Source organism: Larimichthys crocea, chromosome VII (assembly GCF_000972845.2).
Source record: "Larimichthys crocea isolate SSNF chromosome VII, L_crocea_2.0, whole genome shotgun sequence".
Taxonomy (NCBI): Eukaryota; Metazoa; Chordata; class Actinopteri; family Sciaenidae; genus Larimichthys; species Larimichthys crocea.
In genome coordinates, this window is record NC_040017.1 from 10669627 (window position 1) to 10688579 (window position 18953).

Genomic DNA, 18953 nt, shown 5'->3' on the forward strand with positions numbered 1-18953 from the left:
CAGGGTTCAAATTGCAATCAAGCGCACAGTGTACTGAAGGAGTTGCAGATTTGGGATATTTTTGTGGCTGCAGGCGTGTGGTGTACCCGGTGTGCACATCAAGGGAGCATTTTTAAAGAATGTATTTTCATATATTATCGTAGGGCGTGTTTGGGGCAGGTTCCATTCATGACATGAGGACTCCTGAGGGTTTTTGGTGTAAAAAGGAGAGAGGTGTTAAAACTCTGTCTTATGAATTTCCATGGAAATGTGTGTCCCACGTGACCTGAAGACACAAAGCAAAAGTACCCAATGTAGAATAATGTAACTCTTATAATATTATATTTTATGTAATTGTATTACTTATACCAGTCAACTACTTATTTGGTTGAGTTGTTGAGTCATCTGCTGATTATTTTCACAATCCTTCCAATTTATTGTTTCATTTGTAAAAAAGTCTGACAAAAGTGAGAAATTCTGTCCCAGAGTCCAGAAATGACACCTTCACATTGCTTTGTTTTGTCCAACCAGCGGTTGCAAACTTCACACTGCCAACCATGTAATGTCTAAAACAATGAAGAATGAGTTTGCTGGTTGCGCAACATTTAATCAAGTTAACCACAGTGGATCTGGCATGCGTAATCACTGCTTGACAACGCGCATCACTCAAATTACAGACTGCAGATGGAACACATACCTGCCGCCTTCAGCGGAAAGAGAGTTAGTCTTCCCGCTGCCTTCTTGGCCATAATAATAAGAAAAAATGTTTGTTTTTTTCCGGGTAATTAGATGTGTCAACCATTCAAAGAATGTATCATAAAACAGTAAAGAGACACATGTGAGTGTACCACAGCAATCCTTCAAGCTAAGAGAACCTTGCATAGTTTGCTGATGATCCAGTCCACGCAGACGTGTGGAGGACGGCGAAGAAACATGGTGAATCTTGATACCGAAATTGTAATGTACCAGTGGCACCCTGCTGAGCTTCTCCTCCCACTGCGGTGCATGACAAGTCATCAAAATACCAAACAGACACATAAGAGGGAAAAAACCCTCCCTGCATTTGAGGAAAATACACATTTTTTTGTGTGACATGTGCAAACACGATATCAGCGCTCAGACAGAAAGAGAGAGAAACTAAAGACAGCACGGCTGTGACTGTGTTTATCTAAAAGGAGATACAGTAAACAGTGGACTGAGGTGAGAGAGGGAGACAGGAAAGTGTGCGTGTTTATGTCATGGCAGGGCAAGATCTTGTGGGAAATGAGGTTCTTGGATACACCCTGAGATCAATAATTATTTTACTGCACAGGCATGCACGAACACACACTTAAATGCGCACATGCACACACCCAGATCAGTCAGCGTGCATCAGCCTTATGAAAACAAGCTGTATCACATCAATCACATCAATCCTTTGCTCTTTCTCTCTTGACCTTCACTCATTCCATCGTGCACTCTTTCATCTCTCCTCCCTTACTCAGCGCATCCATCCTGTCTTTCATCTATCTCTCTCTTCCCTCTAATCCATCCTTTCAACCTGGCCTGGATCTGTGTTGGATGATCCATGTGTTCATCCTCTGATGAAAGGATGATCTCAGTGTCTCCTGCCAATCAGAATGCGGCAGGAAGCTTCCCAACACGTTTGACATACATGGCATCCAGAAGTTACAGGAAGACGGGAAATCTCTCTGATCCTTTGACAACGCTGTCAAGCGAAGTACTGCAACTGCCTGTCACGCCTTTGTTCGGTGGCCAATAGCAAGTGAGGTAACAACAAGGTGATCAACAAATCATACAAGCACTGTACACCACCGAGGAAGTCCATGTACACGTGTGAACATTGAGGTGCACAATCAAGATAAGCAAGCGAACAGATCCTTTAGTGCGTGTAAGTCTATGTGTGTGTGTGTGTGTATAGTAGTCATGACAAAACAAGCTGTCCTTGAGTGTCTCTGTGGCATGCTGATCAGATTGCATGCTAGGATCAGAAGGATTCCACAGCCGCTCACTGTCCTTAAACCGCCCCTGAAATATGTGTGTGTGTGCGTTTCCGAGGCAACGGGCCTGGCGCCACAGAAACCCAACAGGTGCGGAACACTGATGTTTGATGGAGGTGAGGGTCAAAGGTTGGCCGGTTGTCGTGGCAACGCCTCTCGCACACAAACAAACTGTTACTTTTTGTTCTTGGATTTTGAGCGCGCATCAAAGGTTTGAGAAACTCTGGAGCTGATATGATACACGGTGAGACTGAGAGGAAACAGAACACACACACACACACACACACACAATTGTACAGACACGCAAACACACAGACACACAGCGGCTGTGGAAGAGGGTGTTTGAACAGACGACCAATCAGCTTTAACTGGACAGTGAAAGCAGGGTTAGCCAATCAACTCAGATGTGCCATCTGGACCTCAGTCTAGACCTCGGCTGACTGTCTCCAACGCTCAGGATCAGAAAGAGAATTCATTTTATTCTTTGTCAAAGACACGTGTACTTTACTTTAGCATTTTATTTCATTCAATGCTGAAGTTATAAAATCTGATAGATTGTTATAGATTAAACTACCCAACAGTATATAAATAGCAAAGATTATCTTCACGTCAACACAGTACAACACTTTGAATTATGGGTCTGTATTAATTATCAACATACTACTATAATGCTTACAGGGGCCATTATTCTGCTTTTACTTTTCATTTTATAGTACATTTTTGCTGATAATACTTAAATACTTCAACTTAAGTAAGATTTTCAATGCAGGATTTACGTGTAACTGAATATTTTTACACTCTACTACATTTTATGAATAAATATTTCTAATCTTAACATTTTTGCAAGACAGAATGAGGTAAATAGTAGTATTAGTGTCACAATTTCACTATTTTCCTAAAACTCTTGACTTTATTACACCTAATATTTACTCAAGTTATTCTTTATATAATACCATACCTTGCATGCACCTTCAATTGCAATTATGTTCCTCCAAATTCATAATTATACTATTATAACTTGTGTCTACTCTTTAAATACAACACTTTTTGCATATCTGTCCATCCTGCCTCTTTGGCCTCTGGGGTCCTCTTGATGTTTCTATTTCCTGTTAAATTGTTTTCGTGGGTTTTCAGAATCTAAGGTCTAGAGATCAGTGGTGTCCTGTTGTACATGTGCAACGTCCTCTGATACAAACATGTGACTTTAGGTTATATAAATAAAACGGACAAGACAGATTACCATTAAAATTTGTTACAGGCTGTCAAATGTTTGTTTAGAAATATTATCATTAGGAAAACATGAAAGTAAAGAGACTATTTGAAAAATAAATTGGCCCACAGATTAAGTTTAATATTGTACACAGTACTACAGTGTAGACATTAGTGCTGTTGAGCGCCTCTTTTCCCAGAATCCTACACACACACACACAAACGCATACACACACACTCCTTATCATGCAATAAAGTCTCAGACTTGACCCCACACACACACCCACCTCCTCCTCCTCCTCCTCCCCCACATACACCTTAACATGCAACACAGCCTTAAGGCTCATTCTCTCTATAGCATATGTCCATATGTCTGGGACCGTTGCGTGCGACTGCAAACATCCCCTCCATCCTCCCTGTCTCAGCCCTGATCCCTGTATTGGAAGGGCATGCGCATTCCACACACACACACACACACACACACACACACACATACACACACACACAAACATGAAGTTGACACAGTGGCATGTACAGCTTGTGTGGCAGGGTAGAGGGAGAGCAGTCAATCTAAGGTTTTTACTGATAGTAAAAAAGAGATCTAGCTGAGCACTGCTCTTGTTCTTGAATTATTCCAGAAAGCAAACCAACCTGTTTAGTGTTTTTTTTTTCCCAAAAGCATTATCTTAATATATTTTATTGGTAACAGATGACGGTGGATTAATCATATCTTGAATAAGCTTGTACTAAAGCCAGTTCTTTTCATTTGTTTAATATAAAACTCAACACTCTTCAAAGGTTAGAAAAAGGAGATAGAATTAAACAAATCTGTTTGATATCAAAAGTGTGACTCATTGTGAAATATTTATTACAATAAATAAATGTTTCATGATGTTTACAACAGTAAAATCACCACTTTTGTGTCCGATTGTGCACCGGATGTGTGTTAGTGTGTCTGTAGGGTAACATTCTTTTCAACACACACACACAAAAAAAACTTCTCTTCTGAATATTATGTCACACACAAACATACGAAACTATTTTTAACGTAAAACGAACCAGTGTTAAGACGGACCAACACACACTTGCACAGGCGCATACAAAAAGTCTGATATGTACACATTTTATGTAGATACTGCATCTGACAGTCTTTCCTGTAACTGAAAGCAGAACCACTTTGATAAGAAAAAGAATGAGGGAAAAAACAAAATCAGTATTTTCTGATGGTCAATATGACTAAAACATTTAGCAAAGAGAAAGACATGGAGGAAACATTAGTGAAAAAATAGAGCTTCATCTGCAGTCTGTCAGGTCAAGTAGTCCTTTCATTTTCTTATTATCTGATAAAAGCAACATTTCATATTTACTCCCTCAGGATGTTTGTGTTTTCTGTCCGTCTGTGTGCGTGTTTCTCTGAGTGTTTTTCCATTTGCATCTGTGTGTGTGTGTTTGTGTGTGTGTGCATGCACTTTTGAACTAAATATGAATGACACAAGATTCAAAAGTGCATGTTTGTCATTCAATGTGACATGTGAATGTTTGAATTAGATGCCACTGTACAGTGCAAACCTGTGTCAGGAGAGCACCAAATATGCAAAAATGTATCCATTTTGAATTATTAAATTAATTATTAAGAGTAAATAAACGCCAAATGGGTGGCAAAATCTGAATTAAATGAGTAGCAACAGAAAAAGCACTGCATAAGAACTGCATTAAGAAGTACATTAGCTTTTAGTCTGTTTTTCCCAGATAAAAACATTTGGATTGCCCTATGCTGTGCCATAATTTACTTTACAATACGCTAATATATATATTTGACTTAAAATGTTAAATATATCATAATTACTATATAATTAATTTGAAACGAACACATTTTTTCTCCCCTTCCCCTGACGCTTTGCGTATGATACCTGGCAAAACTATAAAAAAAAAAACGAAATTACCACACCTCATTTTAAGATCAACATTCCCATAGGCATACAGGTGTGTGCAAGTACATTTGCTACTTACACAATGTGGGCCATGAGTGTGAATTGCATCAGTCACAAACTAGCACTGCACTGTGGTTTGCACTGGGTAAAAGTTAGGCCACTAACAGCAGGACTACAGGGATGCTTGAGAGAGGACCAAAGGAATTCTGATTTATCCTCAGACTCAGAGAGACATGAATGTGTGAACTAAACGGCAAACAGCAAACATTTCACAAAAAAATACAAATGCCAACCTCATGATGGCGCTTGAGTAAAGTCAGGGCATGTGCTGAGAGTGTGTGCCAATGTTGAGTGTGTGTACATATTAAGGAGGAAGGGAAAGGGGGGAAAAAAGTGGGAGCTGCAAAATGCTTGAACTGACACAGCTTCATCATCAGCATATTTTCAAAAGCCACAGGGACGTACTTTTTTCTGAAGTCCTAAACCCCTGACTAGACCTTTGTGTGAGTGTATACAAGTCAAGTCCTCTGTTGTTGCAGCTTAGCAGGCCCAGTATGTGGAATGTGAGCATTTCCTGGTTTGGGCGGTGCCAGTGGGACTGTTCAGAAGGTTTTGATTGGTGGAGGAAAATTTTACATAGAGACAAGCCCTGCTGTGACCTGTTCCTCACCCGGCGTGTTCCACATACCAAGATCCACCTGCGTCCCCATCTGTGCATGTGCGTGTTTTTCATAAATGTGTGTGTGCGTGCGTGTGCTTTACCACATACTGTAGACACTTACATCAGCTGCTGAGTTAGGTGCTCTTTTTCCTCTCTCATTTTCTGAAAACCCACATTGGAATGCTCCAGCTCCTCTCTCAGCACTGTTGACACACACACACACAGATTTGAATTTACTTGACATAATGAGGATGCTGTAAAAGCTTACAAAAGTTTGCCTGCATATAACACCAGCTCAAAGACAGGCTTGTCACCAGAGGCTGTTACACTGTATGATTTATAGAAAGAGAGAGACAGCGGGGGACAAAAGAGACAGACACATACAGCAGGTAGAGTTTTCTATCACATTGTTACTTCACACTTGAGTGAAGGAGGAAACCTACACCGAATGAAACTATCTACGAGACTGACAAGATTGGAATGGGAAACAAAACAAGAGGTGGAGGAGGAGGAACACAAAAGAAAGACAGAAGTTCCAGACAGAAATGTGAGAGTACCTCAAACAAGGAGGTGAGGAGAAAAACTGTAGGGTTGAAAGAAAAAGAAAAAAAATCAAGCCGGAAAAATGAGACATGAGGAAGCGGTGGAAAATGAGAAAGAGAGGCAGAGAAGGAGTACGAGGGAATTTGTGCTCAGGGGAAGCCATGAAATAGTACACCAGTCTGGCACTCTTGTTGTTGTGTGCCTGATACAAAGTAGCTGCTGTGTTTGCTACTGTTTCCTTCCTTCACTGTCTGTTAATTTTCACCTTGGCAGTTTTGTTACAATGTGTACACAGCAATGAGAGAGAATACAAAAAAGAAATAAAAAAAAGGCCACAGAATAAAAGAAAATAATTAGTAAGCAAGATGCTTTTAATAAACACAACAGTCTTTAAAAAATGACAGCGCAGAGCAAAACATGAATTCTTGGAGACGTTTTAAATAAAAACACATCTGAACATGTCGCCAGCTTAAATCTGAACCTGCTGTTATCTTGCAATGTGAAGAAGTGTTTTTTTTTCTTTTAACCATTCGGATTTACATAACAGGTTTCCAGGTCGGCGAATAAATGTATTCCAAAACAGACCTGGAAGAAATGAAGAACTGCACTACAACTTGTCAGACTGTAACGCTGAACTTACTGCAGCTCCAGGCAGGAGTGGATATTTTCTGGAAAGACTACTATCTTTAGTAGAAATATTTGCATACCGGCCTTCATGGATAGAAGAAGAACTCTTCCTGTTCGGTGTTAAGGGGTAAGAGGGTAATTATCATCGTGAAAATCATCACACCACCCACATTATCAACATCAGTGTACAGTAATTATTATAGTTAAAACCAAACCAGTGGGTGTATGGTTTCTATGTTAAAAAAGGAGTTCCCTGGGTGGAACTACAGTGTGGGAGGAGGGTGTACATAATTTGAGGTCTAAATACCAAACTGTGCTGATTCTTTATGCCCTATAAAAACTCTGAATTGGCTAACTGTCAGGGAAACACTAAGTTATTACACCTTGTCTGCACAGACTGCAGCTGCAGTATATATCACAGTACTGCTGTGCACCAACAGTGTTTCTGCAATTCTCATAGCTGACAACAACAAATCAATCAGTGGAGAGTATATAATGTACGTTAAAGACCCTGTCTGAGGAAAATCTAGTTTTTTACCTTGTTAACACATGTTTTTTGTGTTGTCGTGTAATTTTTTTGTCTTTATTTGACGGAGGCAGCTTGACAGACAGGAAAGGTGGTGAGGGAGAGGGTGTGACATGCAACACAGGACTTCAGCTTTAGTACACTGGGTGAGCCACCAGGATGCCCCTGTCCATGTGGTGTTTTTATATTTCTTTTATAAGACACATAATAAACAAAAATAAGCAGTCAAGGCTATGGCTGAGCATTTTTGCTTTGAAAAGGCAGCGTAGCCATGAAAAAAAAAATACAGAGTCTCATATGTCACATACCCAAGGAACCAATCCTATCAACTTACGAGTTATCAGTCATGCAGATACAGTACGCAACAACAAGAGGCTATGATGCATGCTGCAGGGGATATTATTGCCTGCTATAATATATGAATATTCAAGTCATTCCACAGGTAGTGTACATTCATGGCTTCTTTCTACGCTTGCTGCATGGTGAAAGCGTTTGTATCATAGGCTGATATATTCCCATTCATCATTTCTGTATGGCTTGTACATTAAGTGGCTCACTGGGGACATTACACGCAGAGATTCATCAAACATACATGCTTTTGCTTCCATGTGTAGAGTTAAGATTAATGGTAGAAAACATCTTTCAAAAAAAAAAAAAAAAAAAAAGCCAAGAGACAAAGGCTCTGCGTGGGATGACTAGTTGTTTGCATGGCAGACAGGGTAGCTGTACGCATAGTGGAGCGTCTCAAAGAATATGTTTGTGTGTGTGCGTGCATGTATGTGTCTACTGTATGACTACTGAGTAGATGTCTGTGAGGGTCCTTCAGAGCGCTGCAGCAGGGCACAGTGGCTGTGGCTCTGGAGAGTTCTCAAAGCGATCCAGCAATGTCAGCTTGACATTCTCTTCCTCCAAGTCTTTGTTTTCATCTCTCTCTCTCTCTCTCTGTCTCTCTCCCTCTCTCATTGTTTTGCTCTTTCATACTTCTCTTCGCCGTCCCTCTCCTCTCAGTCCTTTCTCCTTCTATTTCTTCCTCTCTTTCTGTGGCTCCGTTTTCCTGTGTTGCTCTCACCCTTCTCATCTTGCTGCTCTCTCACTCATTCTCTCTCTCTCAATAGAAAAGAGGGGAGTGTAGGAGGTGCTCTTCAATGGGGCAATACACCGATAATTGCTTTCTGGTCACTGTGACATGACGAGGTCCGCCAGGGTAAAGTAACACACAGAAACTCACACAGACAGACACACAGTAATACCGAACAAACAAGAATGTACACACAAAGACCCACTTGCGTAGAGACACACACAATCCGCACAAAAACACTCACAAATACACACCGTAAAAGACACATCCAGACAGAAATAATTGTATAACTCCTTGATGGAGCAGAAAGGCTTTGCGATGAAAGCAAACTAGAATCTGACATTCTCTACAGTGCTCCTATTATGTGTCACAGTGCTCACACACACACACACACACACACACACACACACACACACACACACACACACACACACACAGTGTAACAAGGTGGCTGTAAATATTACAGCATCTTGCTGGCAACTTGCCACCAAGGCACAGTAACAGTTTTAGAGTACTGTTGCTGTGCAGGTTGCTTACAGCACTGCCAAAGCACACTTTTGTTTACTTTTAAGTAATACAAGTGTGCTCCTCCGCTTTGACATATTGACCGAGTAACTCAAAACTTAACCAGAGAAGTGCAAATAATATCTGATAGCTTCAGACATTTATGGCAAATCATCAGCATAATCAACATAATTAGCCATTTTTTCACTTGACACTGCTCACCTCGCCTACAAACATGTACTGTAGGAGAAACTACGGCGGCAGCATTTGGTTTGTCTGTTCTGTGCTACTGTAGAAACATGCCAGTCCAACATGGTGGACCCCATAGATGACCTGCTCAGTCTGTAGATATAAAAGGCTCATTCTAAAGTAACAGAAGCATAATGCTTCTTATAATCTAATGAAAACATAGTTATGCATATTATATTCCATTGCTTTTTTAAATATATCACCTTTAATTTCACACACTGGACCTTTAAAATTCAATCCTCACTAAACTAAAAGATAAAAACAACAAAAAGAAAATGTTTAGCTTATCCGTTCTGGGCTACCATAGAAACATGGCTATTCAAAATGGCGGATCCTCTTGGTAACAAAAACAATTCTGATTTTCAGGTGATCATACACTAATGAAAATATGATATTACATTTCTGCCATATTCCTCTGACCCACAGCATTTTGCATTTGCATAGTGTGAGGCAACGTACAAGGAGCTCACTGTACGTAACACAGTCTACAGGAGCCGGTGACACTATAGAAACCTGTAAATTACAGTTGGTTTACAGTCACCTATTAGCACGTACGCAGCTGGTACTCTTAAGAGAGTCTACATAACAAGAATATCACAAGCGTGTTGCAACACACACATTTCCTACCTAAACATTAAATAATAGAGCTCTTGAAATATTATACTACAGTTCTAAACGACAGGTAACAAAACACAGACAGAGACAGACAGGTGTGGAGCCAGAGCTGGACAGGGAGGTGACAGTAAGGAAATCTCTTTACTAAGCTGTGCAAGAAAATATTTGATGTTTTTTATTGCTGTTGTCACCATGAAACACACACACACATACGGAGTTGGCTTCCAGGGAAACAGATACCATATAGTTTAAGGATGGCCCAGGGTGTTGGCAGATGGCTGCGGTTCAGGGATCGGTCATACACACACACACACACACACACACACACACACACACACACACATTTATACAGCCTTAGTCACACTCACAGCCTTTCACCTTAATTTCACTGACAACCCTCTATCCTCTTTTCCAAAACACTGAATATAAAACTCCCACACTCTCAAATAGTCTCTGTCCATCACCTTCAAATCAAAGCTGTAAGAGTCAGCTGCTGACATCTGCACAAAGTGAACAGAGATTAATTATGTTTTCATGTCTTCCTCTGCTCTCAGTGCTCGTCTTTGTCCTGTGCTCTGTAAAATTCCACACCCCTTGAGGTTGTTCTCTCGTCTCCTCCCTCTTCTTCTTCTTCTTCTTCTTCTTCTTCACCTAACCATAAGCCGCATTCATCTGTTCACATTAGGCAACCTCCTTATGTTTCTTTCTGTCTTCCACCCCCACCCCCCCTTCTCCTTTCTTCTGCTGTTTAACACTAACCGCAGAAGGCTGATAGACAGGTAGCACAGTTTAATTGTCAGCTAACGCCCATATCGTTTTAGAGTCATATACAGGTGACTGGCTAGGGTGTGTGCTTTGTAGAGGTCTACAGCTCAGTCCAACAAGACCCATAGGCCCATTTTCAAGATTCTCTTGTTCCAGCTTTTCATTTGGGAGACTTTGGTGCTTGGTCACCGTTAACTGAATATCTGTTAGAGACTGTAGGAATAATATATTGATTACAGATGTGTGTGTCCTTTCCTGGGCGTTGTAATTTCCATGTGCAGTGACACAGGTCCTGTGTTATGTCAAGTGCTTGTCAGTTATTTCTCTTATTGTCACCTGCTTTGTGCTATGTGTGCTATGTGAGCTATAAACACGTGGGACTAAAGTGCAGCTAAAGAGATAAGTTACTGAAAATTACTTCACGGCAAGAGATATGGCAGCTGTTGGACTTGAACTGGTGACTGAAATAATCTGCTACACATATGTAAATGACATGAGGTTAAAACAAACATTAAAATATAAAACATATATGTAAATTGTGTTTAAAAAGTAGGAGTATACGTAGGGAGTCAATGTAACTTCGTCCAAATAGACTGTTTAGCTTAAGCCACAGAAATGTACACAAAAGCCTTCTTTAGGCAATAAAATATTAGGTTTTCATATTGTTTACATTAGTCGAACTACCATCAAATATGCCCTATGTTGCAAGTAGTTGTATTTTGGGAGTTGGAACCACAAGACAGAGCAAAACACAGCATACAACAAGATAAAGTATGATACTACCCTTAAGTTTCTAAATGTGAATGTGTAGAGAAGATGGAGTTTTTTTGTGACCATATGTGCATGTGTGTTTATCTGCGTGTGTGTGAATTCCTGGGTGTGTATTTTAGTGCATCTGTTGGTTCGTGCAGCAGCTGCCTTTCATGCTCACGTCACTGAACAAACACATACTCACACGGCATCAATACAAAAAGACTACTTTCTTTTTCATCTTCCTCTATGAAATTCTCACTTATTCCCTCCCTCTCTGCCACACACACACACACGCACACACACACACACACACACACACACACGTATTTATACACACTTGGCAACTGTTTGGAACGTGCAGCAGGGAGAAATAGACCCACCCATGAGGTGAGCCGGAGGTTACTTTACTGTCAACGATGAACACAAACACGCACGCATACAAACACACACCCAGCCTCATTCCTCTCGCTCGGAGTCTCTTTAAAGTTTATGGTAAGAGTTTCATAAGTTTACAGCATTTACACACGTACCCTTGAAAACACACACATTCCTTTCTGACGAAATTCTCTTTAAAGGTTACAAGCGTTTGTATAACGACTGTAAACACACATCTATGCACACGCATTATAGTCATCCATTGTGGGTGCTGCCTTCAGAACTAAAAGACTCCTCAACACAGTTAAACTAATATTTATTCCTGCCGAGAGATTATTTGCTCGCCTCTCTTTGCCTCCTTTAAATCCAACGTTTCTCTTTCATGTCCAGCTCTGCATTACAAGACGCATAAATTACCCTGAATCTCTTTCACTTGATCTGTTTATAATTCCTCAAAATATTAAGCTTGAAGTTGGTGTGTGTGTGTGTGTTCATGTGTATGTTAATGTGTTTGTGTCTGTTACCTGAGAACACCTGTGTGCAGTGCTGCAGTATCTGAGATCTGAAGGTCTGCCAGGCCCCCATCAGCTGGCTGAGGAAACCTCGTACATCTTTGAGCTGCTTGCCAGAAGAGTGGAGAGTGGAAAGCGTCTCTCGCAGGGTCCGCTGCTGCTGTGCACACACACCTCTGAAACATGCAAATTCACAGCTTGAAAACTAGACAAAATGGAACTTTGTCTCAATAAATTCACTTTATTTCATTACGACATCACAGACAGATAAAATTTCGGAACATCTTATGGCAGCTGTCACGTAAAGATTGAGACAGTGCTGTTAATAGCTACCTAGGTAGCTGTTAACAAGTGCTGTTAAAGTGACAAGTGTGTGAATAAGACAACATCAGACAATGGTGTGGCTCAGTAAGATTGTACTTGGCATCTCAAACTGGCAGGGGAATTCTCTTTACAAATACTTTGACTATGACTCCTAATCCCCAATTGCTCCACTGGAGTTTATCAGTGTGTAAGAGCAGACGACTGTGGTTACTACTCCCTGATGTGAATGTGTTTAACTGTGGGCTTTTGAAGTAGAGCCTACTGTACTGTGATTTTTACGCGATAAAAATGGCCGTGTCTCGGTGGATTATCGAGATATGTAATAACAGACTCATCGCGATGAAGGCATTGCTTTAGCTCCAGGAAATAAAATAAAACGCTGTTGTGTTAATTTAATTCACTGCTCACAGTGTTGGCCACACACACACACACACACAATGTTTTAGTATGATAAGAAAATCACAAGATTTCCCGAAATGATTTCAATGTATGTGTTTTTTTGGCATTTGTACAGCAGTTAACAATATCGTGATAATATTGTTAACCGTGATAATTTGGTTACTATAATCGAGATGTCAAATTTTCCATATCATTACATCCCTAAAACACATAAATACTGCAGCAGAGCTGAGAAAGTCACACATTTGTCACAATTACAAAATTTGTGTAGCTGAGAAAGTCACACATTTGTCACAATTACAAAATTTGTGTAGTATTTTAGTTTCACAATAATTAATATTACAATTAATAATGTGACATTTTAATGGTGACACAAGAACTGTGACACTTGAGTCAACACTTGAGAGCCAGCAGACACAGATTCACTGAGCATCAGTTTTGAGCGTGTGGTCCTGATCCTGTGTGTGCTTGTTTTCATGTATCAGGTCCTGAGCACTCGATTGCAACCATATTTGACTAGCAAGCGATACTAGGACATGGCCGGTTGTTAGAGTCGTGTTTTAAGGCGAATGGGAACATGGCCGGGGCTGTGTTGAGTACAGGTTGCGCTAATTAATGTTAAGTTAATAGTAAATGTATGTACACACTGCAGAGATGTGTGCTGCTCCAGTAAAAATACACCCAGCATGTAAAGAGAGTTGAGTAGGAGAAAGAACCACATGTGAGACACACGCACACCGGCTAGAATCATATGTAGGTTGTCCGCAGGGGCTAAGAGGGGGTAAGACGACGTATCCGGTCCAGCCGGAGATCTATGTCTCATGTCATCTCTCTCTCTCCCTCTCTCTCTCACATTTTTTGTTTGCCTCTCAAATATATATCATCAGTCAATGGCAAACATGCATCAAAAGTAGTTCTAAAAAAACAAGACAGAGTATTATTTGTTATATAAGTCTCTGTCATTGTTGCTTATTTGGTAAGCAAACGTTTAAAACGTATTAAAACCTTGTGAAAATTAAAAGGGGTTTTGAGTCTGCAGATGCTTTTCTTCACTGAGTTTGAAAGTCTGTAGCACAAGAAGCTCATTTACCAGATGAGCTGTGTTGTTTTTTTCTGTTTTAAAACCTAGCTAATTAAAAAATGATTTAAAAAATCAACTTAGGAGTTGTACCTTAAGAGTACTTGACCCTGAAAATGACTCTACTGTGTTTGTTTAATTTAATTGCCAGCAAATGAAACACGGTTTTAGTCATTTAGCGTCATCAGATTTTGATTTGAAAAATACAGAAATTAAAAATTGCTTTGTCTCCCCATTAAGTAGTTTGAAAACGTGACTGTGCCACCTTTTATTGAGACCAATAAATGACGCATCAGGCATGACAGTTCACATCCACTCATTCACGCTCTCACACTTTCAGTAAGCGAGAGAGAAGCTTTATTGTTTACTCAAATGTAGCTTCACAATTCCAGTGATATATGATTCTTTCCTTAATGACGTAAATGCAATGCAGTTCTTATTAGTTTGTGTCTTAAATAGTTATGATCTCAGTTATTTTCTCATTTATTGGCTTTCATAGATGTAGGAAATGACAGATAGAAAGTGAGAAACTGATAATTTACAGAGAGAAAATGAGGCAGCACAAAATAAAAAGTGAATGTAAAAGATGAAATGAAGGACTGATGTTACCTTAATGTCCTTAAAAAAGGGCACATCCATGTTTCACAGTGCTCTCTTTCCCTCTCTCTCCTCTCAAACTCTCTCACTCTCATAGAAATATGTTCAGACGAAGAGCAACATGAAAGTTCACCAGCTCAGCTAACACACAAGTCACACACACACACACACACAAGTCACGCACACGTTCACAATCAAGTCACAAACAAATGCAAAGTGTGGACGTGGAAAAGTCGAGTGCTAGAATAGAACATTCTGTTATTCCAAGAACACTTTTGAAGGAACATGTGGGTGAGAGCAGACTGAACAGTTTCATGTTCTCACACACACATATGTGGGAGCACACACACCTGCACGAACAGGCACAAGCCTGTATCGTGAACACGGCTTGGTCTTGCGTGCTTAAGTGATGTGACGGTTTCTGAGAGCTCAGCTGGGTTTGAGTGGTTGTTGTTTTTCATATTCAGGGTTTGTGGCTTAAGGTGATCAAAAATGAACGTGAGTCTCAGACGAGACGGGCTGAGAGGGGAGACTCTGAGCTGCTCCGCGGTGCCTGAGAGTGTGCGTGCGTGAGGAGCGGAGGAGAGTATGGGCAATGCTTGTCACGAGAGCCGGTTTTATAATGTCAGATGACATAAATCATAAGGCTGACAGCACCAAATGGAGGAACAGGAACAGATATGAGCCAGATCTGTCAACGGTGATAAGGCTAAAATAGTTTAAAAAAAAAAAAGAGGGGGAGACAGAGACAACGTGCGTTTGCTTACCGGATGGTTTACTCATTTGGCAGCTTTCAATGTCAGTGGCCTGATTGAAACACACTTTTTCCCCCCCTGATGTCTCATCTCTTCCCTCCCACTCTCTTCACCTCCACCTCTCTTCTAAAATAACCAATGGGACAGCTGAATTAACTTTCTCTCTTGTTTTTTTCCATTCTCTCTTTTATTGTTTTCCCTCTATCATCTCACACAGTTGTTTCCCATCTGTCCTGGCCTTCCTGCCGTGCATCTGGTCAAGGAGCTGAGAGCCAATCAGGGTGATGCAAACCCATGCTCTGCAAGTTTTTTTTTTTTATTATTTTAGTTTTTTTCCATCGTTTGTTTTTGTGCTTCGTCTCCACCCTGCTTTGGCTTTACTCAAACCTTTATCACATTACGCAACCCCCACTATCTGGTGTCATTTCATCCTTCTGCGTTCCTTACCTGAGAATTTCACCCTGCTGCTTCTCTTTTCCGAGAAACTGCTCCGCCTCCTCCTTCGTGAAAGCTGCTACTGCCAGCCTGTCGAAAGGACGAAGAAAAGAGGAGAAGAATGAGGTGAAGAGTCGTAAGCAATATTCGCTCATTTGAGGACCTAAGCTTGACGTAAAGCCACTGTGCTCCCATGGGGTAAAATGAGCTTATAGGTGATGCAACTTTAATGATTGAGAAGAGAGAGGATGATCGTGATGAAATGGAATAGGATGAAAAATTTAAATGTTCCTTAGAGGTAATTGATATAAAGATATGGGCTTGCCTCTTCAGCTCATCTTGTCTTGTTTCAGATAATTCAATACATAATGAATTATTAGTTGAATATGAGCAGAGTATTCAAAGCAGAAAGGCAAATATTTAATGGGATTGAAGTGCAAAATAGAGATCATTTATGTAGGAAAAGAAGAAAGTAACTGAATTACTTAGCTACAGATCTTGGGAGTAGGCATAACACACTTTTCTCAATTCACCACAGTCTACTGCACCATCCCTGTCCGATTGTTAGCGGTAATACATCCATAAGCTTGTTTTATGACCAACAATAATCTACAGACGTGAAGAAGTTAAAGTTTATAGCTCTTGACTACTTGCAAATACCACAAACTTGAGTCAGCGTACGTTTTACAGCCTGATGGATTCCAGACAAAAAAAAAAAATCCAATCTGACAGACAGATGCCAGCTAAGAAAAATTAAACAAAGGCACGTAAACACTGAGATTGTGTGACCTGAACACTCTGGAGACAGAAAGAATACATCCTGTTCTTTTCCTAAAATCGCAACAAATAAACTCTGAGAGCCAGACAGAGAGTTATAAACATAATGAGCAGTACGTATCACAAGGAGCCGGCTAGACAAATAGAGACTAAAACCAGACAGGTAATAATCATGACCAACAAAGTTTAATCAAGAAGTGTAATTTGAACGTAATCCTGCCAGGGGGATTTTCTGCTTATTGGCAGCACTTTAGAAACAAACGTAAGGCAAGCCAATTTGAAAGTGCAGAAGAGATGTTTTCAAGACATTGATGCTCGTGTACCCTTTGATGCACGGGAGCTCACCCTGTTATGAGCAAGACAGTAAATCTTAAATTCCTTATATAGGAGAAGCTAGAATAGTTGCTGCGGCTCCAGGATGGCAAAGTTATATAAACATATGATGCTACGCTGTTAAACTGTTGAATAGAAAGTAGGCAATCTATGTTGCTATATAACCTTATCCTGCTCGCCAAGTTAAAGTGACAATGTCAGTTGTGTTGGCACATTACAAGCACACATGTACACATGGTGATACATAGTTAACACAGTCCGTTTTTAGTCCAATGGCATCATAATCTAAATACTGCTCTTTTATTTACCACAAAACACACGAGCAGTCTTACAGTCAGGATAATCTAAGCTTGAATGATTCACCGCTTACAGCTCATGTTTATTTATCATGTGACTGAAAGTTCACATTTAGGTCATGTGGTGACATCTGAGACAGCTAAAGGCTCGGAGTCAATAATAAGTGGGCCTTTCAGCTTGGATTCTCTTCATTATATATTGTTCCCAAAAGTCAAGCATGATCGTTCATATACAGAACCAGCAGTCTTTATTTGTAGAATATGATCATGATGTGGTGGTTGCATTATGATCTGTAGAATCGCAGTTTATGTGTGTGTGTAAGCGAGAGCATTTTAAAGGTTTTAATTATTTTTTTATATTATTTACGTACCTTTTATATACCTTTTATATACAGTATGTTGTTCTTTTTTTCTATACAAACTGAAATAGATTTTTATTTTGGTCAAATAAATGTTTTCTGTCTTTCTGTGATGAATTGCATGTCTAGTCAGGAGGTTGGGAGCGGTGTGCAGTGAGAATGTTTCTAGTAATCCTGCGTGTGTGTGAATGAGAAGCCATGTTTCAGTCTGAGTGCATGTTTACAAGTACATGTGTGTGACTGTGGCTAAGCTGATGCGTGTGTGTGTGTGTGTCTGTATTTGTGTGTGCGAGTCAAGCATCTTATACATTACCGTGTGCATTTTATTTGTATGTTTGCCACTTTCTGACCATGTCTGGTTGAGCCTGTGATCCTGTCTGTGTGTGTCTGTGCGTGTTTGTCTGGGTGTGTGTGAATGTGCGTGCATGCCTTTGCTTTTCAAGTGATGGCAGCCCAGACTCCCACTGTTCACCCATCTGTCCCCACTAGTCCCAAAGCGAGATCAGAAAGAACACTGCCTCGAGAGGGGTGTGCGTGCGTGCATGTGTGTGTTTTCGTGAATGTGCGTGTATTTTGCATAGGAATCTGTGTGTGCTTTGTGTGCGTGAGCTTGAGCTCCTGTTCCCAGGGCAGTGGCTGTCAGTGGAATAACTAGGTAGCACGGTGCCAGTAAATGCGTGCCAGATTAGAGTACCCCCTACCAGCAGCCCAAATCAACTGCCTCATCAGGACATGTTATACACACACACATACACACGAACAGTCAGGCGCACGCATCAACAACACTGATCTGCAAGGCACAGTGTTATCGTGACCTACCAAGTCAATTTTCTTTTTTCCTTTTTTTAGCGTGTGTATGCGTCAGAGTTTACCAGCTTCATGCTCCTTCGTATTTTCAGAGATTTGGAGTGAAGGTCAACATCACGAAGCCAAAGTTCTCCTAGTAGGCTTATTTTAAGCCTTAGACTGTGTACAAAATGTTCTGTGTCATTATATCTGTTTATCCGAGTTTTTGTATCGGGCTTTAACTCAAGGGTGATTGTAATTTTGCTAATGCTGGCCCTTACCTTTGGGACGCTCTTCCCTATTTCTATCAGATTATGCAAATAATAATAAGCCCCTTTTTGCTTTATTTGCTCTAATTGCTTGTGATGCTTTACTGCCTGTATTGTTCTATTGTGTGGGGATCAATGTGTACAATATATGTTTTACAGAGGGTGCAGTTTACTGGGTATTAAAACAAACAGGCAAAAACAAATTTAGCATAATTCCT

The 18953-nt window shown here is 40.4% G+C and overlaps 1 protein-coding gene and 1 long non-coding RNA gene across 6 annotated transcripts in view; one reads left to right on the forward strand and one right to left on the reverse strand.

The window, feature by feature from the left end:
• Positions 1–18953, reverse strand: part of lekr1 (Leucine-, glutamate- and lysine-rich protein 1) — a 72320-nt gene that overhangs the window by 27363 nt on the left and 26004 nt on the right. For all 5 annotated transcript variants that reach the window (XM_019278971.2, XM_019278970.2, XM_027280795.1 and 2 more), the window contains 3 exons: positions 15928–16005; positions 12340–12503; positions 5902–5983 (listed from right to left, as the gene is read on the reverse strand). In XM_019278971.2, coding sequence (XP_019134516.2) covers positions 5902–5983; positions 12340–12503; positions 15928–16005 — 324 coding nt within the window. The remainder of the gene's footprint in view (positions 1–5901; positions 5984–12339; positions 12504–15927; positions 16006–18953) is intronic.
• Positions 2158–7692, forward strand: LOC113746152 (uncharacterized). The gene is made up of 3 exons (XR_003462631.1): positions 2158–2223; positions 6871–7077; positions 7551–7692. It is a non-coding gene; the product is annotated as an uncharacterized LOC113746152 (long non-coding RNA).